This window comes from Borostomias antarcticus (assembly GCF_949987555.1).
Source record: "Borostomias antarcticus genome assembly, chromosome: 13".
Taxonomy (NCBI): Eukaryota; Metazoa; Chordata; class Actinopteri; order Stomiiformes; family Stomiidae; genus Borostomias; species Borostomias antarcticus.
Window position 1 is genome coordinate 6,258,069 of NC_140246.1, and position 22,500 is coordinate 6,280,568.

A 22,500-nucleotide genomic window follows, 5' to 3' on the forward strand; every position below is an offset into this window, starting at 1 on the left:
CACACACACACACACACACACACACACACACACACACACACACACACACACACACACACACACAGTCCTACTAATCACTTCTATTACTGACCAGTCAGCACACATTGGTGGACCGAAATTGACACAGCTCTCTGTGCGTCTTGCAAAAAAAGGCTTGGGCCAAATCACCTTCAGGAAGAAACTTCTCTGTGATAGGCTTCCACTGCATCTGGTGCTTGGTTCATAAGCACAATGAGCTCCATGTTGGCAGGCCTGCAGTATGTGGTCAGTTTAATGAGAGCCTCTCGACTCTGGGACACAGAGCGCCAGCTACTGCAGCCTCTACAGTGTGCCTGGGATCTCATTAGTGAGGTTCCATATGGGTGGTGGCTGGTAAGAGGGAAGCAGGTATTGTAGCTTGGTTGCAAGATGGCCAGGTTGTATGTGAGTGTGTGTGTGTGTGTGTGTGTGTGTGTGTGTGTGTGTGTGTGTGTGTGTGTGTGTGTGTGTGCGTGTGATGTTCGGATGGTGTGTGTGTGTGTGTGTGTGTGTGTGTGTGTGTGTGTGTGTGTGTGTGTGTGTGTGTGTGTGTGTGAGAGATGTTTGGCTAGTGTGTGTGTGTGTGTGTGTGTGAGTTTGTGTGTGTGTGTGTGAGAGATGTTTGGCTGTAATAATAATAATGTGAGACCATGACAGCAGAGGGAGCACAGAGGAACAGCACAGAGGAACAGCACAGAGGAACAGCACGGGGAGGAATCTTCTATTCATTCCCTTTGTCGTCCGTCTGCTCTCTGGGATCAAAACAAAACGCTCTCCCATCCGTCTGCTGTCCACGTTCATTTCCCCTCTGGCCTTTAAGATGCAGGAAATCTCCCCACATCTCATAGAAAAGTGAAATTACCAGGTTGAGTACAGAGAGAGAGAGAGAGAGAGAGAGAGAGAGAGAGAGAGAGAGAGAGACAGAGGGAGAGAGAGAGAGAGAGAGAGAGAGAGAGAGAGAGAGAGAGAGAGAGAGAGAGAGAGAGAGAGAGAGAGAGAGAGAGAGAGAGAGAGAGAGAGAGAGAGAGAGAGAGAGATAGATAGATAGATAGATAGATAGATAGATAGATAGATAGATAGATAGATAGATAGATAGATAGATGGACACAACTCCTGTCAGAATGCCCTTCAATTCTTAATGAAGGGATACATACGCCGGTTTTGTTTACGGGGCTTCATGTGGGGCCCCATTAGGGTTTTATATGAAGGGATACACGGGCTTTCCATACACACACACGGGATCTACTTTGTTTGCACAGCACGTGTTCAACGCGCACCTGTTCCCTGCTGACCGCTGGGAAGCTGTACTTTTCTAAATTCCCTCCCCCTCCCTCGTCATTCTGCCGTGTATAACACACACACCTGCACATGAACCAGTCTTTCTATGGCAGGTAGTCATTTGGACGTACTCCCCATTGAGTTGCAAGATTCAGCAAGTCCCTTCCCTGTTCCTGCTATCCCACTGGGCCATCACGCTATCATTTCCACTAGTTCACGCTGGTACTAAAAGCTAGGAGGGTCGGTAATAGTTTCCAGGAATGAAGAAAGAGAGGTGTTGAGAGGAGGATGGAGGGAGAGGGGACAGGGTACCGCTCTAACAGCGTTAGCATGCTGATGGTATGCGAGCTATTTCTAGCGCTGGTTATTAATACTGCGGCCCAATGCGGAGAGCAGCCCTTCATTAGCACACACACACATACACACACGCGGACACACACACTCATTCATTAGCGACTAGCTAGCCTCCGCGAATTGTACAGTACCTCCACACACGCACGCGTACACGCACACACACACACACACACACACACTAACATTCATTAGCAACAGCCTCAGTGAACAGTACCTACACACATACACACACACACATTCCTTCATTAGCAACAAGCCAGCCTCCATGAACAGTACCTACACACACACACACACTCATTCATTAGCAGCCCTGTAGCCTCTGCAAATCGTACATCAATTCACATACGATAAGTGGGACACACACACACACACACACACACACACACACACACACACACACACACACCTCACACACAGACATGCACAGTCACACAGTCAGGTCGACATGATCAGCATATCCCAAGAGTGCTTCTGCAAATGTGTTATTCAGGTGCTGCCAAGTCACAAATGGAATGGAAACCAGGTAAAACCATTATCATAAAAGCCTGTACCCCCCTAATGACAACGCATGCATAAGCCTGTGTACTGAAGGCACGGAGGAGTTGGAAAAGAGCTCTCTGGCTCTTTTTCACTTGGCCCAGACCATGGGTAAGAAAGGGGCTAAGAAGGGACAAGGGCTTTAGTTCCCCCGGAACAGCGTCGCATCTCATCAACGAGCATGAAGGGAGGAGGTAGCCAGAGAGGAGAGAGGGAGCATGAAGGGAGGAGGTAGCCAGAGAGGAGAGAGGGAGCATGAAGGGAGGAGGTAGCCAGAGAGGAGAGAGGGAGCATGAAGGGAGGAGGTAGCCAGAGAGGAGAGAGGGAGCATGAAGGGAGGAGGTAGCCAGAGAGGAGAGAGGGAGGATGAAGGGAGAAGGTAGCCAGAGAGGAGAGAGGGAGGATGAAGGGAGGAGGTAGCCAGAGAGGAGAGAGGGAGCATGAAGGGAGGAGGTAGCCAGAGAGGAGAGAGGGAGGATGAAGGGAGAAGGTAGCCAGAGAGGAGAGAGGGAGGATGAAGGGAGGAGGTAGCCAGAGAGGAGAGAGGGAGCATGAAGGGAGGAGGTAGCCAGAGAGGAGAGAGGGAGCATGAAGGGAGGAGGTAGCCAGAGAGGAGAGAGGGAGCATGAAGGGAGGAGGTAGCCAGAGAGGAGAGAGGGAGGATGAAGGGAGAAGGTAGCCAGAGAGGAGAGAGGGAGGATGAAGGGAGGAGGTAGCCAGAGAGGAGAGAGGGAGGATGAAGGGAGAAGGTAGCCAGAGAGGAGAGAGGGAGGATGAAGGGAGGAGGTAGCCAGAGAGGAGAGAGGGAGCATGAAGGGAGGAGGTAGCCAGAGAGGAGAGAGGGAGCATGAAGGGAGGAGGTAGCCAGAGAGGAGAGAGGGAGCATGAAGGGAGGAGGTAGCCAGAGAGGAGAGAGGGAGGATGAAGGGAGAAGGTAGCCAGAGAGGAGAGAGGGAGTGAGGGAGTCATAAGAGTGAAGAGAGAATGAGGAAGAGAGATAGAGACTCAGGAGGGGGTGGTAAGAGAGAGAGAGAGAGAGAGAGAGAGAGAGAGAGAGAGAGAGGGAGAGAGAGAGAGAGATTCATATAATCATAAATTCTTGAGCTGACACACTCCTCTCCCTTGTTGCTAAGTGGCCATGTCTGGTAAGTTGAGCAGAGCTGAGGAAAAATAAGTCCCTCTCCACCCCTCTTCTCTCTCTCCCCCCATCTCTCTCCCTCTGTCTCTCTCTCTCTCTCTCTGTCTCTGTCTCTCACTGTCTCAGATTATCACTCTTTCTATGCCCCAGTCATGCAGTTTATTGTGTTGAGTCACTGGCCACTGGTCACACACACACACACACACACACACACACACACACACACACACACACACACACACACACATCGTCTAGGTCATTAAGATTTAATGGGAGCTGGGTCTCTGTCTGGCCTGGCCGGCGCAGGCAAACCATGAGAGCAGCTGGACAGGCAGAGGGACAGCAGGGCCATCCAATATTTATTCATACAGTCACACTGAGACGGCGTCTCTCTGTCACTCAGCAGCCAGCAGCACCAGGCCGTGCCCATTCTCCTATCCTTCCAATCCTACCCACACGCACCCGCAGTCGCACACACACACACACACACACACACACACGCTTGAAGATGGAAAATAATGGGTTTCGGGGGGAGACCATAGAGAGAGCAGGTTAACATGCATGAATAATGTGTGTTTAGCAGGAGGAGGAAAAAGACAGTAGAAAATAAACAGGTTTAAAGGAGCGAGAGGAATGTGATATGGCCCCATCCTGAGCATTAACCTCTCCAAGAAGGGGAAGAATGCAGATTAGTTGAATTATATTACTAGGCTTTGGCATCTCATCACGGCCCACTGAGCATTTTAAAACCTTAACATGCTTGAAGCCGGTAGCTCTTCTGTAATACAGCTTCACGGACATCTTTCCGAATTCCAGTGGAATAACACTGATAGGTAGGCTTCCCTGAGGTGAGTTGAGATTGAGATTCAAATAGGAATTGGATCGTTCAGAATTAAATCATTTGGTTTTATTCTACATTCTGTATCGACCCTGGAGAGGTTGATGAAGTTGTGAGCGCAGTTCGTTTTGATGAAAACATTTATATCGATAATAGAATCAAGGATAGGGTTAAAAAATATATTAACTTTCTGTCTGATTCTAGATAAAGCTTCCTCCAGCAAGAATAGATATCAGTTCACTATGAAATATCAGTGCTGGTATAAAATAACAGACCTGGACTGTTGAAAGCACTGGAATGTATTTTTAAAAATTATAAAAATATGTACAATACTTTTTGATTAGAAAATGTACATTTTCATTTGAAAATACTCAATCACAGCACATGTAGGTAGCTTAGTCTATAAGCATTCCAAAGTCCTTTATTTTACTAATACTATTTCACAGGAGTAATTGATTTATTTTGAAGTAGTTGCTTTGTGATTGTTTGCAAATACTCAAATAAGGTAAATGTTATTTTCAAATATGATTTACAACAAGTATCTGTAATTGACCCAGGTCTGTTGGTTTATATAATCATCACCAAGGATTGTCTTAAAGGACAATGTTCGTTTTTGACAACCTGGACCTTATTTACGACATATTATAAGACGTTTCACTCACCGAGATAACTTTGGTGCAATTCGGAGGCCTGTGGAAGAAATTTAAATTCCAGCGCGAGCCAAGTATATCCATGTAATGGCGGCGGACGGGGCACTGAGAATGCAGCTTCTAAAAAATCTATTTTCTGCCGCGAAACGGTTGTTTTCATCAATCTGTCTTTATGAATCGCTAGTTGTGCTTACATAGAGCGTAGGCCTGTTGTGGTTTTTCACATGCCTCTGTAATATGATCTTTACAAACGTCTTTAGAAACTAAATAGCTTCCTCACTTGCTCCAGCACGCATGCGCACAGCGTGCTGGAGCAACGCTTGCGCGCTGTGCGCATGCGTGCTGGAGCAAGTGGGGAAGCTATTTCGTTTCTAAAGAGGAATTGGAATGCGACTCTGGATTATAATGCCTGGATTACACTACTGCATTTTTCGGTATTTTCGAACCTCGAACCCAGAGGCCTTGGAATAAGGCCAGAGCTCTGTTTTGGGGCTCGAAATCCAGAGCTGCATTCTAGTGCAATAGGCAGATCCGGAGGCTTTTGAAAAAATCTATAGGAATAGGCCTACACTGTAATGGTGAAGGGTGTCACGATTCTCAAATCCACAATTCGATTAGATTTTAGAATTTGAGTTCACTATTCAATTCGATTTTCAATTTTATTTCAAACAACAGCATTGACGTTTATGCCATTGTTAGGCTATCGAGGAGGTTATCTTGATTTATAAAGACGTTCCAACAAAGGTCCCCACTCCAGGTTGACAGGAACAGTGTTGCATGTAGGTTTGTTGGCACTGTGTGGTACCGGGACGACAGTCCACAACAAGCAGAGGGGCATAAGAAACGACCTCTGTGAACAGCCAAGACTGGTGAAAACATTCAAAGTTCTTATACCCATATCAAAGTGGGGTAAAGATCAGACCACTGGTTCCTAACCAGGTGGCTGATAACCACCACGGGTCCAGTATCGCAATTGACTGGGTCGCTGGCCAGTCAGGGCGCACAGGGTAGTCCACAAGGTGGCTGCCGCGCTCGGCTTAATGTACAGTAAGGCCACTGCAAGCCAAAAGTGAATGCGTTAGTAGGCGAGTAGTGCTTCTGTGATTGGTGGGCTTCAAAAAGAAGGCACCAGGAAGCAGAAGGTTGAGCTCTCATTCCAAGGGAGCCTGGATTGAAACTTCAGTGGAATGAAAAAACTGTAAAATGGGGCCTTGCTGGAACCAGGGGACATGGAAGTTGATGCCAGAGAACATCCCTGTTGACCAAAGACCCCATTCACTGATTACAGAGGAGCAACAGTTTCGGGCCAGTGGGCAGCACTCCAAGGGAATTCCAACAGACAGCAATGCTACTGTAGCAAGCCCAGACAAGGATGTTGTCATCAAAGCAGCACTGGGTGTGGCCAGCATTTTAATATCACCTCACTGAAGTGAAACTACAGTGGAGATATTTACAGTATCATCGTAGTAGTGACACAACCGAACTCTCTCAATCTCTTCAGAAATCTCTCGCCAAAAAAAGCTACATCTCAAAGCACAGAACAAACAAAGACTCTCAGAGACAAACAGGTGAGTAGAGACCCATTATGGACAGCTGACGATACTCCCTCTGTCCTCTGTGGTTAACTTAACCAAAAACAGATACTCTAGTGAATACTGTATATACCGTTCATTCTTTACATTGGACTCCATCATTAGAGCCTCCATTTTTATACACTGCAAAAGAAGGTGAGAATATGAACATTGTCATCAGACTGTCACTGAAGCATTTTTCTAACGTTTATGTATGTCACCAGTATCATAATCACATCAGTCCCATAATTGATTATATTTTGTATTTATGGAGTAGATTTTATTTGATAGTGTAAGACAGATGTGGTTACTACGGAATAGCATTAGGGCCAACAACAGAGTTTTTTTTTTAAGCTTCTGAGTTTAAAGTCAGAATTTCTGACTTTAAAGTCAAGTCAGAAATAACTTCTGAGATTAAAGTCAGAATTTCTGAGATTAAAGTCGCATTGAAACGGACGTTTGAGATCATCTAACTTCCGTAGTTTGACGTATTTCCGACGCAAACAAGCAATGAGGGTGGGACATATGTTTAGAGGAATTTGATTGGAACATTGACAAGTGGACGGGTTTTAAGAACTTTAGACAGATTCGATAGAAGGATAGCGTTGATTGACGGGTGGATGTCGTGAGATTATTGGCCTACAATCTAAGGTACCTGTTGTCGTCATTGCACGTGACCTACCATTTTTCATTTTATTGTGACTTCAAAGACAGAATTTCTGAAAAAAAAACTAGGAATTTCTGAGAAAAAAAGTCAGAAATAACTTCTGAGAAAAAAGTCAGAATTTCTTACTTTAAACTCAGAAGCTTAAAAAAAAACTCAGTTGTTGGCCCTAATGCTCTTCCGTAGAAGAGCGTTAGGGCCAACAACAGAGTTTTATTTTTTTAGCTTCTGAATTTAAAGTCAGAATTTCACTAGAAGAGCAGTTCCAGTGTTCTATCTGTCTGGATGTGTTCACTGAGCCTGTCTCTACTCCATGTGGACACAATTCCTGCAAGGCCTCTATCACTAAGTACTGGGACAGCAACAATCTGTGCCAGTGTCCCATGTGTAAGAATAAGTTCTCCAGAAGACCAGAGCTTCGTGTCAACACAGCCTTCAGAGATGTTGTGGAAAGATTTAAAAGAATAAGGGTTAGAGAAGAAGCCGAGTCCTGCAGACCAGGAGAAATGTTCTGTGATATCTGCACAGGGAGGAAGCTCAAGGCCCTGAAGTCCTGCCTGGTGTGTCAGACCTCCTACTGTGATACTCACCTGGAGCCTCATCAGAGAGTTGCAGCCTTGAAGAAACACAAGCTGATCGACGCTGTGGAGAACCTGGAGGTTCCATGGTGTTTGTCAGTTCTGTACTGAGACGGACCACAAGACCCATGACACTGTCCCTCTAGAACAGGAGTGTGAAGAGAGAAGGAATATGATGACAAATGGAGAAATGCAGCAGATGATCCAGGAGAGACTGAAGAAGATTCAGGAGATCAATCTCTCAGTAGAGACCAGCAAGATAGATGCAGAGAGAGAGATATCAGACAGTGTGGAGGTCTTCCCTGCTCTGGTGTGCTCCATTGAGAGAAGCCAGGCTGAGCTCATTGAGGTGATTGAGGAAAAGCAGAAAACAGCAGAGAGACAAGCTGAAATGCTCATTAAAGAGCTGGAGTTGGAAATCACTGAGCTGAATAGGAGAAGCACTGAGATGGAGAAGCTCTCACACACTGAGGACCACCCCCCCCTTCTCCAGAGCCTCCCATCCCTAAGCACCCCTCCACACATCAAGGACTGGTCTCAGATCAGAGTCCACAGTGGTCTGAGTGCGGGGACAGTGAGGAGAGCTGTGTCTCAGCTGGAGAACTCACTCATGCTTGAGGTAAAGAAGTTGTGTGAAGCTGAACTGAAGGACATTAAGAAGTTGTATGAAACTGAACTGAAGAGGATTCGGCATTATGCAGTGGATGTGACTCTGGACCCTGACACGGCACATCCTAAACTAATCCTGTTTGAGGATAGGAAACAAGTGAACCATGGAGACATAAAGAAGAAACTTCCCAACAACTCAGAGAGGTTCGATCATTGTGTCAGTGTCCTTGGAAAGCAGAGCTTCACAAAGAGGTTCTACTATGAGGTGCAGGTTGAGGGGAAGACTGACTGGGATCTAGGAGTGGTCAGAGAGTCCATCAACAGGAACGGGGTGATCACAGCTAACCCTAAGAAAGGATACTGGACTATATGTCTGAGGAAAGGAGATAAGTACAAGGCCTTGGCTGGCCCTCCTGTTCCCCTCTCCCTGAGAGAGAAGCCCAAGAAGGTGGGGGTGTTTGTGGATTATGAGGAGGGTCAGGTCTCCTTCTACGATGTGGAAGCCAGGTCTCATATCTACTCTTTCACTGGCTGCACCATCACCGAGAAACTCTACCCATACTTCAGTCCTTCTCTAAAAACTCTGCCCCTCTGATCATCACTGGTGCCAACCTCTAATCATAACTGATGTTACAGCCCTCAGTCTGGCTGTGTCTTGTGTGTGGTGTGGTTTATCTTTCCTTCTTATCTCCCCCTCACTCTCATTCCATTCAGTTGCTGTTGGTGAGTCCAGTGTAATCAACCATCACCAACTTAATTCCATCAGTTGCCACCCCGCCTCCTACAGTATATAACCCTGCCTTTGTCTCTGTTCTGTGCCACTTGTTTGTGTGTGTGCTGCTGTTTGCTATATTCTTTTGTTACCTTAACAAGAATTATGAAGCGGTATGCAACTCTGTTATTGATAAAGACATAGACCTTATCCGAGATATCATGTCATTCAAGTTATTACATGTAAATTTGAGGTATACTGTATTGCAATATAATCATGTGATGGGTGATACAGTAATCATGTGCAATGTTATTAAGTGGAATCTATTATTTTCATATGAGAGAAGTCTGTTTGATATGGTAATGTGATATGTTTGGAGTGTGTATGTCATTGGGGTTTAATATGTACTTCTGAAGATGCATTAGTCGTGTGCAATGTTATTAAGTTGGCTTTAGCTGGAGTCCATTAGATATGGTTATGTGATATGTTTGGAGTGTGTGTAGCCAGTGTGAGTGATTTTTATATGTACTTGAGTCTGTACCTTTCTAGTTGTCTTATCACTGTCAAAAATCAATATTTATTAATTTCTTACAAATAATGCACAGTCATGTAAGGAGCCTGTTTGCTTGCACATCTTAAGTTGGTGTACACATCACATTCAGCTTGTAAATGATCTTGGCTCTGATCTTAGCTTTGAGGCCCATGCAGTATAAAGAATGTGACAAAGACCTGATTTTATCACCTAAGAAGCATTGCCAAGGAGAAACCTTTTCTCTCCCAGACTGATACTGAAAGATAAAAACATGCTTTTACTACAGTACTAGCAGGTTGGACTATTGTAACACTCTCCTGTCTGGCCTACCAAAAAAGAGCGATTAGTCAACTCCAACTGATTCAAAATGATCCAGCACATGTTCTTACAAAGACCAAAAGGAGGGTTCACATCACACCAGTTTTAAAATCACTGCACTGGTTACCTGTCAGTCTTAGAATCGATTATAACATTATTTTATTAGTCCTTAAATTTATACATAATCAAGCACCTAAATACATATCAGACATGCTTTTAGAGTATACACCTACTGTAGTAGGTCCCTCAGTTCCTCTGGCACTGTGCTTTTAATGGTTCCGTGAGCCAGGACTAAGAGACATGGGGAGGCAGCTTTTAGTTCTTATGCCCCCAGCCTTTGGAACACCCTGCCAGAGGACCTGAGAATGTCTGAGACGTACAGTAGTAACTTTTAAGCGAGATCTTAAAACATATCTTTTTAATATTGCTTTTACCATGTAGCTTTAGTTGTGTTAATATCTTAAAGTGTTCTTAATTTGTATTCTGTTTTTATATTTTTTATTCTAATTTATTTTACATTATCTTTTATTTTTTAATTATTTTACTTTTATTGTTTCTTTTACATCTGTTCTCACTTGATTTATGTTTTTATCCATCTCTTTCTATGTACATTGACTTGTATGAATGGTGCTATATAAATAAAATGACACTGACATTGGCTGGGTTTCCCGATAAAGAACCTTCTTAAGGAACCCTTTTTAAGCAACCCTTTGCATGGGAGTTAAGAAGTACTTTGGAGTTAAGTGCTTCTTAACTCATTCGGGAAACCCGGCCATTGACATTGACATAAAATGGCACAGAGGATGAGTGAATGAATTGTATTAAATTCAATGAATCAAATATTGTTTTCCCAGACAGATGCCATTGCCCACTGGAGTCTTTCTTTCTCATTATGTGACTGTGTACCTTGTTTAGTCATCTTTATTGTTGTGGGAACTCTCTGTGTGTGTGTGTGTGTTTATGTTTTTTTGTTTGTGTTTGTGTGTGACCTCTACAGTCTTCAATTCAGAGCTTTATTCTGAAAACCTTCCTGGTCAGCTGGCTTGCTTGAGAGAATTCAGCCATGAAAGAGTTAATTTTGTTGAGGGGAGCAGACCGGGAGAGAGGAGGAGCTTCTGTTCAGCATTTCCCTGAAACAAAACAAGACTTCTGAATCCCAAATCGCGCACTTAGGCGAAAGTGCAGAGCACTCGCGGCCTTGTGGCCTTACATGCGCGTTCCCGCTAAGTCCACAAGGGCTCAGGGTAGTTCCAAAACGGAATTGCTAGGTCCACAAGTGCGCCACGCCGCCATTTTGCGCACTGTAACCGCACTTACCGAAAGTCCGCAATTTCACGGACTTAGGAGCAGAAAATACCCACAGCCCACCGCGTCTCATGTGACACAGTGCTTGAGTGCATCCGAGTCAAGATCCGAGTGCATCACACATAAATGATGACATTTGCAGATAACACAACATTGATCTTGAAATCCACATGCTGCAAACATATCCCACCCAACCTAATTTTTTAATTATTATTAAATTAAAACAGACGTCAATCGGTCAATTTGCAGAGCTGAAGGGAGCGTCAGAGCAGCCTCTGCGTCGGAGGAACGCGGCAGCCAATGAAAACGAAGTGGGAGGGGCATTGAGCGAAACTGGAAGTGCTGTCCCATTTAATTCACGGCCCTGCACCCTCTGGCCCTTCCAGCTGACGTCAATTAAGTGCTCAGGCCTCAGGTTTGCGCACTCAGATTGGGATTCAGTACGGAAATCCCTGAAACCGTTCTACTTCGTGTCGTCTGTGGACGTTTTATATACAGCCAGAGAGTGAAGACAGCAGCGCAACGCTAATACAGACAGGTGAGCTGAGAGATCCACACTGACAAGTGAAGTTTAAACTAATTGTTTAAATCAGTGTTTCCTGTTGTATGATATGAGTGTATGTGTAGCTGATTACTCAGTTGGTGAAAGGAAAATGATCAGCTGTAACATATTGCTGAATAGTCATGTCACAAGGTGTTGTGTACTACTCTAAATCCCGAGGAGCTAACTGATTAAAAATTATTTTATTTCATAATTTCTGGTATTTTTGTCTTTGTCTAGATATGGCTTCCTGCAGCAGTCTCCTGTCTGAAGAGCAGTTCCTGTGTTCCATCTGTCTGGATGTGTTCATTTACCCGGTCACCACTCAGTGTGGTCACAACTTCTGCAAGGCCTGTATCACTAAGTACTGGGACAGCAATGACTTGTGCCAGTGTCACATGTGCAAAAAGACGTTTGACCAGAGACCAGATCTCTTTGTCAATACTTTCATCTCTGAGCTGGCTGCTCAGTTCAGGAAGTCGATGACAGCGAAAGCTCCCAGCAGCCCATACCTACGCCCTACGAAACCTGAGGTGTCATGTGACATCTGCACTGGTACGAAGTTCAGGGCCCTGAAGTCCTGCCTGGTGTGCCTGACCTCCCTCTGTGAGATTCACCTGGAGCCTCATCAGAGAGTTGCACGTCTGATAAAACACAAGCTGATCGACCCTGTGGAGAACCTGGAGGACAGGGTGTGCAAGAAGCATGACAAACTGCTAGAGCTCTACTGTAGAAAAGACCAGGTGTGTGTTTGTCTCATGTGTGTGAACACAGACCATAAGACTCATGATGCTGTCCCTTTAGAAGAGGAGTATGAACAGAGGAAGGTTAAGCTGTCAAAGAGGATGGCTGAGCTTAATCTGATGATGGAAACAAGATCTAGGAAGGTTCAAGAGATCAAACTCTCAGTAGAGACCAGCAAGAGAGATGCAGAGAGAGATATATCAGACAGTGTGGAGGTCTTCTCTGCTCTGGTGCGCTCCATTGAGAAAAGCCAGGCTGAGCTCATTGGAATGATTGAAGAAAAGCAGAAAGCAGCAGAGAGACAAGCTGACAGGCTCATTAAAGAGCTGGAGATGGAAATCACTGAGCTGAATAGGAGAAGCACTGAGCTGGAGAAGCTCGCACACACTGAGGACCACCTCCCCCTTCTCCAGAGGGGAAAACTAAAAAATGAAAAGTTTTGAAGTCGTTGAATTCAAAGTAACTTTGATTACAAATCATTATTATAAAATTAAAATGTAAATAATATTGTCTTCTCATCATAACTGGTGGTTTTTGAAAATATTAAAATGTAATAAAGAGTAAAAAGTAAAACAGATTATATTAACTTCTATAAAATACAACCATAACTGCATCTGTATGGTGAATGAATTACATGTGTATATCCGCACAGAGAAACAAAAAATGGGACGAAATGAGATCAACTTTGATTAAGAACAAAAACTGTTATTAATGCAAATATGAAATCATGAAAATTATTTTTAAAAGCAATAAATCATTAACACAAGATGATGGTTGCATTATTTCACTGGCAGCAAATAGCAAGAGTTACTCCCTAGGCTGGGCTTTGGATCCCTGACCAGTCTGGAAATTTAAGTGGACGTTGTCTTGTGTGTCTAGATCATTATGATATAATGGAGGGTTTGCACAATGTTTGTTCTTTGACCAACCAACCAGCCATATTGTTCTTTGACCAACCAACCAGCCATATTGCCAGCCGTGCTCTCGACGAAAGCCAGACTCTCCACCGGCTTCACATTGTAGACGTTTCAAAGCGTTTCAACACAGTCCTCAAAGCGTTTGATCTCAAAGTATAGTTCACAGGGCCAACAAAAGATATCACACACACACACGCACACACGCACACACGGACACAGTCACAGACACAGACACACACACACACACACACACACACACACACAGGCCCAGGGGATGCACACTCAATCCAGTCCTTGAGTACTGTTATTGTGTGTTGAACTCAAAGATACTTTGGGGTCTTTGCATACAGTGAGAAAATGCTACAATAGATGGTGTGTGTGTGTGTGTGTGTGTGTGTGTGTATGTGTGTGTGTGTGTGTGTGTGTGTCTGTGTGTGTGTGTGTGGTACACAGCTCAGTACCTACATATCTGTCAATTAGAGCTCTATTCATGCGAATCACAACCCAGGCGGGAGCAACAAGACGGCTTGTTCCACCAACTACAACAGGCCAGAGAGATCAATCTGAACATGAGAGAAAGAAAACTGATGACATTTAATGCCTCCCTTCTGACAAACAACACACACACACAATTGGTCTTCCTCTCTAAGAAACTCTCCAAACACCCACGCTCTAGCTGTGTGTTTTCAAAGTAGGATCCCCAGAAACACAGTCCGACGGGCCCCCCTCATATCACTGCAGGCGTCTGCAAATATGCCTGGAGGAATCTGCCATATCTGTCCGGGCTAGAACGAACCAGGCAGAGGTGAAGGAATCTGCCCTGTCAAGCCGGGCTAGAACAAACTAGGCTTGCCTGCCTTGAACATTTATTCCCACCTCGAAGTAACGTTTGGGGCGCAAGCCCTTCTTCAGACATAAAGACTCAGACCTCACACAACCACAGAATTGCAACATGTAAAGCTAGCCCTCCTCAGTTTTCAGATCTAGCGTAGCCACTATAGGTTTTCCACACTACATTTCCCATGATGCCTGTGGCTTTGGCATCACCAGTCATAAGGCATTCTGCGCCAGGGCGCATCAATATAACACAACAGAGCAGCTAAAAAAGGGGTTAAATTCCATCACTATTCCACCATATAACAGACAAGCGGGCGGCAAAAAAGATCAACAGTCTACAGGCAGTATTTTCATGAGACATTCTAACCAAACAATCTCCTAATTAGTGTGGAGAGCCTGTGAGCTCTGGGGATAAGAGCTTGACAATGCAAGGTAATCAGGCTTCTGATACCCCCCTTCTCCCACGCACACTCTCTCTCACTCGCTCTGTATGCACTTTTGCTCTCTCTCTCTTTCTCTCTCTCTCTCTCTGACAGGGCAGGCTTGAGCTGTGGCCCAGGGGGCCACATTACAGAGAGGAGACAAGCAAGAAGGCAGGCACATACACACACACACACATACACACACACACACACACACACATACACACACACACACACATACACACACACACACACACACACACACACACACGCACCCCCGTCTCACACACACAAAATCCCTTTCTATTTCTCCTTCCCTGATTCCTTTCCTCCTGCTGCCCCACCCTCTCTCCCTCTCTCACTACCTCTCTCTTTCACTGCCTCCCTCTCTCTCTTTCTTCCTCCCTCTCTCTCTCTCTCCTTTCTTCCTTATGCTGCACCCCCCTCTCTCTTCCATCAGTTGGTCCTGCCACTGCAGCTGCCTGTGTTCCATTAAGGCCCAAATTGAATCGCCGCCAATTAAATCTTTGGCGCGTATCAGAGAGCGTCGGACAGACGGCGGTCCAGGGGTGAAACCCAGAACACATCCTCAACACATCCCCAACACATCTCCAACACATCTCCAACACATCCCCAACACATCATCTCCAACACATCCCCAACACATCTCCAACACACCTCCAACACATCCCCAACACACCTCCAACACATGCCCCAACACAACATCCACAGCTATTGCAGTACAGAGCAGCGGGTGACCTAGGAGAGAGGAAGGGAGCTGGAAAAGGGAGAGAAGGAGGAAGAGAAATATAGAGGAAGGGAGAGATAGAGAGGAAGGGAGGGAGAGAGGGAGGGAGGGAGAGAGAGGGAGGGTGGGAGCTGGGAAAGGGAGGGAGGAAGAGAGGGAGCGAGAGAGAGAGAGAGAGAGAGAGGGAGGGAGACAGGGAGAGAGAGAGCTGGGAAAGGGAGGGAGGTAGAGAGGGAGCGAGAGAGAGAGGGACGGAGACAGAGAGAGAGAGAGCTGGGAAAGGGAGGAAGGTAGAGAGGGAGCGAGAGAGAGAGGGAGGGAGACAGGGAGACAGGGAGACAGAGAGAGCTGGGAAAGGGAGGGAGCGAGAGAGAGAGGGAGGGAGACAGGGAGAGAGAGAGCTGGGAAAGGGAGGGAGGTAGAGAGGGAGCGAGACAGGGAGAGAGAGAGCTGGGAAAGGGATCTCCTTCTGAATTCCTGAGATGAGCTGCATTTCCTGTGTCTTGGCTCAGGAATAAGGGGAGAATGCATACCAGTGTATTTCCTGGGAACATTTTCCCTACCCCTTCTTTCTCTCACACACACACGCACACACACACATATACACACACACACACACACACACACATATTACTCTCTGATGGCAAACAGAGGTAAGGGGGCTTGTAGAGGTCACAAAACACCTTGACACAGCAGGCTGATAAACTCCTCACATAAATTCACACTCTCTCCGTCTCTCTCTCTCTCTCTTTCTCACACACACACACACACACACACACACACACACACACACACACACACACACAGAGGCTCCACAGATGACAGCAGGAAAATATGCAGTGCATGTAGCACCAATCAGAGACTCCTAAAACTCACTCCAAAAACACAGAGCAGACAGGATATTCCATCAGAGAGATAGAGAGAGATACTGTAGAGATAGAGAGAGAGGGGGGAGATAGAGAGGGGGGAGAGACAGAGAGAGATGGAGGAGAGAGTAAGAGAGAGGGGGGGCAGAGAGGGAGAGAGAGAGAGGGAGACAGGGAGAGGGAGAGAGAGAAAGAGTTCAGAGAAAGCGCGTGAGGATAAGCAGCTGACAGTATCTGGAGTCTGGAGTCTGTCTCATAGGTTTCCAGCACGCTGGGATGACAGTGTGACATTAACACACACACACACACACACACACACACACACACACACACACACACAGGCAGACACGCACACAGTACACACACACACACAAATGTACACACATACACACATTATGATGTCATGTTATATGTCCATTATATTATATATTATTAGTGTAAACATTATGTCATTATATTATATATTATTAGCATCATAATCATAATGTATCAGGGCTGGTGTGCTGGGGACGGTGATGGCGCCAGCAGCAGAAGGGGTGCCACTCTCGGGGGGTTAGACGGGGGTCTTACCCCAGGAACAGGGCCAGCGTGTGGGTAGGACTCTGGGGGTGTGGGTGGGTGGGGGCTTGGTGGCGGGAGCATGGCGCTCCCCACAGGAGAGAGGGGTCAGGGCAGCGGCCCGGGCACGGTGCCTGGTCGCAGGCATTAGGGTTTTTCGGCGACTGGGAAGAGTCACGGTTTGTGCGTATGTGTGAGTGTGTGAGTGTGTGAGTGTGTATACGTGTGTGTGCGTCCTGGCTGGCAGCGCAGGGATGTGTCGCAGAAATACACAGCGAGACCTGGCATCATGCCAGCACAGCTGTTCATATAGAGAATCTCCCTTTTTTCTGTGTGTGTATATGTGTGTATGTATGTGTGTATGAGTGTGTGTGTTTGCGTGTGTGTGTATGTGTGTGTGTGTGCCTTCACACATTCGCCCGGAGGTTTCGCGTTGTTTAGCAGAGCGCAGCTGCGTCGACGAACTGTAATTCCACCGAGCATCGGCACATCGAACGCCCCCGGGCTAACGGAACAAGAGAGGCAAGCGTCGATGTCGACGGGCAGCTGGTTTGGCGGGAGCTTTAACGTCCCGCCGGCGCGTCCAGAAACACCGTCAAAGTCGGCGAGCGGTTGGCGCTGGCGCCATCACCCGCCCGTCCCATGTCCTCGCTCCGTATCACCGCCGCCGGACACCTATCACAGATTTAGACCACTCCCGCGGGCTATTAGGGAGATTAGGGGTCCGACGGACGGATTGGCACGTCTCCTCCGGGGATGAAGCTCTCGGCCGGGGAGCGCTGGAAGATTATCAAAGCATTCGGCGCTAATCTAATAATCTAATCTATGAATCTGGATTAATAATCCGGAGGAAGATAGAAACAAGACAGAGAGAGAAGGGTTTAGGACGCAGCTGAGAACGGTGCTCTCTGGTAAGGAGCGGGGAGATGGAAGGGGGTGAAAACACACACACACGCACACACACACACACACACACGCATGCACGCACGCACGCACGCACACACACTGCTATACTAAGCAAACACACTCAACTCAAACTCTGCTGGGTGCATGCCATACAGGACTCAAAGACAGATGCCTGAGGGCAGTTTGCCTAACATCACCCGTCTAAAACAGCAGCACGCACACACACACACACACACACACACAGTCACACACACACACACACACACAGTCACACACACACACACACAAGCACACAACAGACCCAGTAGCAGATATACTGAAGCCCCACATACACTCACACCCTCCCTCCCCAGTCCAGCCCTTTAATGCGTTATCACAGTGCCCAGGCCACTGGGGGCTGGCTAATTCTAGAACATTCCAAAGCAGCTTACACTGCATGGGGTGGAGGTCCCAAAACATATGGACTGGGGCTTGGCACAAACACACATACACAGATGCACACACACAGACGCACACACACAGATGCACACACAAGCACTCGCACACACACACGCACGCACACACATACACACACACACACACACACACACACACACACACACTTAAAAAAACTGTTAATTTTCAGTGGGTTTTACCCCTGTTTCCTAGTCTGTCTGAGTTTTCACCCTAATCTGGGATTATTTGCACACCTGGGATTCCAAAAGGCCACTGACTGCATTCACTAACATATGTCCAGAGCATAACTGTAAACACACACAAACACCGACACAGTCAGTCAGTCCCTTGTAATTTTTCCTTGAAATTTAATTTGATCTATTATGTATATTATCTATCTGTCCATTCCGCTGTACCTTTCCCACGGCTACTGCTATCAATTCCACTGCTGAAATCCAGAATTTACCCCACAGGGATTATTCAAGTATATCTTATCTTAAACACACAGTCCATGAGTGTTTCTAGAAAGACTAGTTCACTGCAACTTTGAGGCTGATGACGAACCGATCTGACGTTTCTTGGAGCCGTGTGCGCATGGGAGGGCAACACACACTCTGGAGCAAGGCACACGCACACACACACGCACGCACGCACGTGCACACTAAACACGAGCACGGAGGCGGACTCACGAGGCGAGGGGCTTGCGACAGAGCACCAGGGCGTCGTAGAGCACGCACACCCCGAACACGGTGACGCCCGTCTCCTTCACCAGCATGGCGCAGGTACCCAGCAGCAGGCTGGCGGCCAGCCAGCACACAGACACCGTGGAGGGCAGCGTGTCTGACGAGACGCACGCGCCAACACCCCTGCAGAGAGAGGGAGGGAGGGAGGGGGAGAGGGAGGGAGGGAGGGAGGGAGGGAGGGAGGGAGGGAGGGAGGGAGGGAGGGAGGGAGGGAGGGAGGGAGGGAGGGGGCACAAACAATATGGCTAGATTGTAAGAGGTGTACTGAGTAGACAGAAAGTAACACACAATTGTCCTTTCAAAAACAACAATGGTGAGAGAGAGAGAGAGGGAGGGAGGGAGGGAGGGAGAATTGTCTTACCTAATATAGGAGAGAAACGTGAGGAGGAACAACATACAGGCCAAGACATCAGCCCTGCCCACGATGCCTGAAACCTGCAACACACACACACACACACACACACACACACACACACACACACACACACGCAGTAGAGAGAGAAAGAGATAAGCACAAACATTATTTCATTAAAGGACAGGTTTGGAATTTAGCATTATAAGCCATGCTTTACGGTTATTTACGATCATATACAAAGGCCAACAACAAAGTTTCGTTGCACTCTCGGTGCACTCTCGGTGCACTCTCGAGATATAGCCCGCTGCCAATAACACACTCAATGGATCCATAACAAAGACAAAATCCCTCTAAAAACACCATAAGCTCTCGTTTTCAAAGACAGGAAACTCACTGAGTGGTCACTGGTGGCCGTTGATGTTCTGACAAAAAAAACGGCACAAAGTTGCTTCTGATCGGGTTTTATTTATCATTTATCATAGAACTATTTCCGCTCACAGTACATACGTTTGTAAACTTCCGCTTGAACTTTGGGAGGTCTAGACTGAGTTCAGAGGCTACCGTAGAAGAAGAAGAGCTGCGTGCATGTCCGTGCATGTGTGTGTGTGTGTGTGTGTGTGTGTGTGTGTGTGAGCTGCAGGTGTCGGGTAAGTGGTATTCCTCTGTGTTGTGTAGCTGTGTGTGCGAGTCTCTGTCTGTGGAGAGCTTGTTAGTCAGACAGCGGGAGCAGGAGTAGGGTGGCAGGACAGAGCAGACAGCCTGTCCCCAGCTGGGACTCAGAGGAAGAGTGGAGAGAGAGAGAGAGAGAGAGAGAGAGAGAAGGGGGGGGGGGGAGAGAAGAGAAAAAAGAGGCAGGCGGCGAGATATGAGAATGGTCCGATAGGGAGTTCTGAGAAGTGATAAATCACACCAGCCCTGAGAAAGGAGATGGGGAGAGAGAGGTAGAGAGAGAGAGAGAGAGTGAGGGAGAGACAGAGAGGGGGGGAGAAAGAGGGAGAGAGAGAGGGAGAGAGAAACAGGGAGAGAGAAAGAGAGAGAGGGAGAGAGAGATAGAAAGAGAAAGGGGGAGGGAAGAGATAGAGTGATAGAGAGAGGAGAAGGGAGGGAGAGAACCAGGAGGAGTGGTAAAGAGAGAAAGAGAGGGATGAGGAGGAGGGGAAAAGGAAGATTCATCCTCTGGAGAGTCTGTAAATATAACGGGCCGTCCCAGAACCATTTAATCTAACTGGCAAGTCTCTGTCAGCGTCTGTGTGTGAGTGTGTGTGTGTGTGCGTGTTTTGTGTGTGTGTGTATGTATATGTGTGTGTGTGTGTGTGTGTGTGTGTGTGTGTGTGTATGTATATGTGCGTGTGTGTGTGTGTGTATGTGTATGTGTGTATGTGCGTGTGTGTGTATGTATATGTGTGTGTGCGTGTGTGTGTATGTATGTGTTTGTGTGCTTGTGTGTGTGTGTGTGTGTATGTGTGTGTTTGTATGTATGTGTGTATGTGCGTGTATGTGTGTGTGTGTGTGTATGTATGTGTGTGTGTGCGCGTGTGTGTGTGTGTATGTATGTGTGTGTGTGTGTGTTTGTGTGTATGTATGTGTGTGTGTGTGTGTGTGTGTGTGTGCGTGCGTGTGTGCGTGTGTGTGTGTGTGTGTGTGTGTGTTTATAAGCTCATCAGTGAGGGAGGGGTGGATCACATCTATCTCTTATTCATGAGGAGGACACCACTTTCCTCCGTCCTCTGTCTCTCCTCTCCTGCGTGTCGACTCCCCCCTCTCCCCCCTCTCTTCCACACCCCTCTCCTCCACACCCCTCTCTTCCACACCCCTCTCTTCCACATCCCTCTCTTCCACACCCCTCTCCTCCACACCCCTCTCCTCCACACCCCTCTCTTCCACACCCCTCTCCTCCACACCCCTCTCTTCCAACGCCACCCCTCTTTCATCCCTCACTCCCTCTGGTCTCTCCATTCCTTCATCTCTCTCCATCCCTGCCGCCAGCTGTGGCTGAGTCACCAGTCATCTCAGTACACACACACACACACACACACGCACTGATTAGCATAAACATACTCAAACACACACAGAGCTCTTCCACTCAAATATGTAAATTACCCCTCATGTCATGGTCGTCCTCCAGAAAGACCCGTCTGTGTTTGAGTGTGTGTGTGTGTCTGTGTGTGTATATGTAGGTGTGTGTGTGTGTGTGTGTCTGTGTGTGTATATACAGTACAGTATAGGTGTGTGTATGTATACATGTATATGTATTTGTACTGTAAGTGTAAGGTGTGTGATGTACTGTAAGTGTAAGGTGTGTGTGTGTGTGTGTGTGTGTGTGTAAATGTATATGTGTATTAGGGTTAAATATTTTTCCCGAAATTTGCATTTTTTTCCTCCCGGGATTTGCGCCTCTCTTTCCCGGTATTCACGGGAGACATATTAATGTTTTTCATTTTATGGTGTGGAGCACACACAGTGCACACAACTCTAATAATTTTGACCTAGAATCTATATTGAGATAAAGTTCACATGCAGAATAGCTTGGAATCCATAGGCGTGTTTGTGTGCTGTTTGTCATCTAAACGAACACAGTTTAAATAATAATCAGCAGCTTCAGTAATGCTCGGATGTAGCCTACTGTACGTGATCCGACTGCAGGGAAGCACTAACAGCCGGCCTGGTTATACACAAAAAAATTATGAAATTTACTTCGTTAAATTCACCATGAGGTCGCTGCTCCGAAATGATCACTCAATGCTCAATGTTTACAGAATATTTATTTTGCAGTCATTCGTAGAACAGTTCACCACAAATATCCTAATCTTTTTTATAAAGCGACTGTGACAGCCTGTGCAATTAAATGTCTCAAAAAATAAAAAACAGGTTTGCATGGCATCCATAATATGAGAAAAACAGAGGTAGGTCTTTTTATAAAGTACGCCTAACAGTAGCCTGTGAAATTAAATAGGCCTAATTTATGTTTTTGGTTGCTCGGAAATATTTCCACACAAAGCTGGAGTGGCTGGACATAGCCTATGGGATGTTGTAGGGTAGCCCAGGCTATGGGATGTTGTAGGGTAGCCCAGGCTATGGGATGTTGTAGGGTAGCCCACACTATGGGATGTTGTAGGGTAGCCCACACTATGGGATGTTGTAGGGTAGCCCACACTATGGGATGTTGTAGGGTAGCCCACGCACGCAGTAGCCTACGGTACGTCGTGCAGAAAATAGACATGCACTTCACTACGCACGGACTGTGTGCAGAGATTTCAATAATATAATGTTGCTCATCTGTTAAAATAATAATTAAAATCCATGCCAATGTTTTTTTTGGTCAAATT

At 46.6% G+C, this 22,500-nt stretch overlaps 2 protein-coding genes and 1 pseudogene across 4 annotated transcripts in view; 2 read left to right on the forward strand and 1 right to left on the reverse strand.

Moving 5' to 3' along the window:
* tmtc1 (transmembrane O-mannosyltransferase targeting cadherins 1) overlaps nt 1–22,500 on the reverse strand; it is an 87,529-nt gene that overhangs the window by 55,586 nt on the left and 9,443 nt on the right. For both annotated transcript variants that reach the window (XM_084447898.1, XM_084447899.1), the window contains exons 3-4: nt 19,181–19,254; nt 18,766–18,942 (exon numbers count right to left, since the gene is read on the reverse strand). In XM_084447898.1, the coding sequence (XP_084304024.1) occupies nt 18,766–18,942; nt 19,181–19,254 (251 nt within the window). The remainder of the gene's footprint in view (nt 1–18,765; nt 18,943–19,180; nt 19,255–22,500) is intronic.
* Nucleotides 3,326–8,853, forward strand: LOC311316711 (E3 ubiquitin-protein ligase TRIM39-like; annotated as a pseudogene). The gene is made up of 2 exons: nt 3,326–3,332; nt 7,304–8,853. The product of its transcript is annotated as an E3 ubiquitin-protein ligase TRIM39-like (transcript).
* Nucleotides 11,886–12,830, forward strand: LOC311316712 (E3 ubiquitin/ISG15 ligase TRIM25-like; the record flags this gene model as incomplete). The annotated part of the gene is made up of 1 exon (XM_084447644.1): nt 11,886–12,830. The coding sequence occupies one exon, from the start codon at nt 11,886–11,888 to the stop codon at nt 12,828–12,830; it is 945 nt and encodes a 314-aa protein (XP_084303770.1).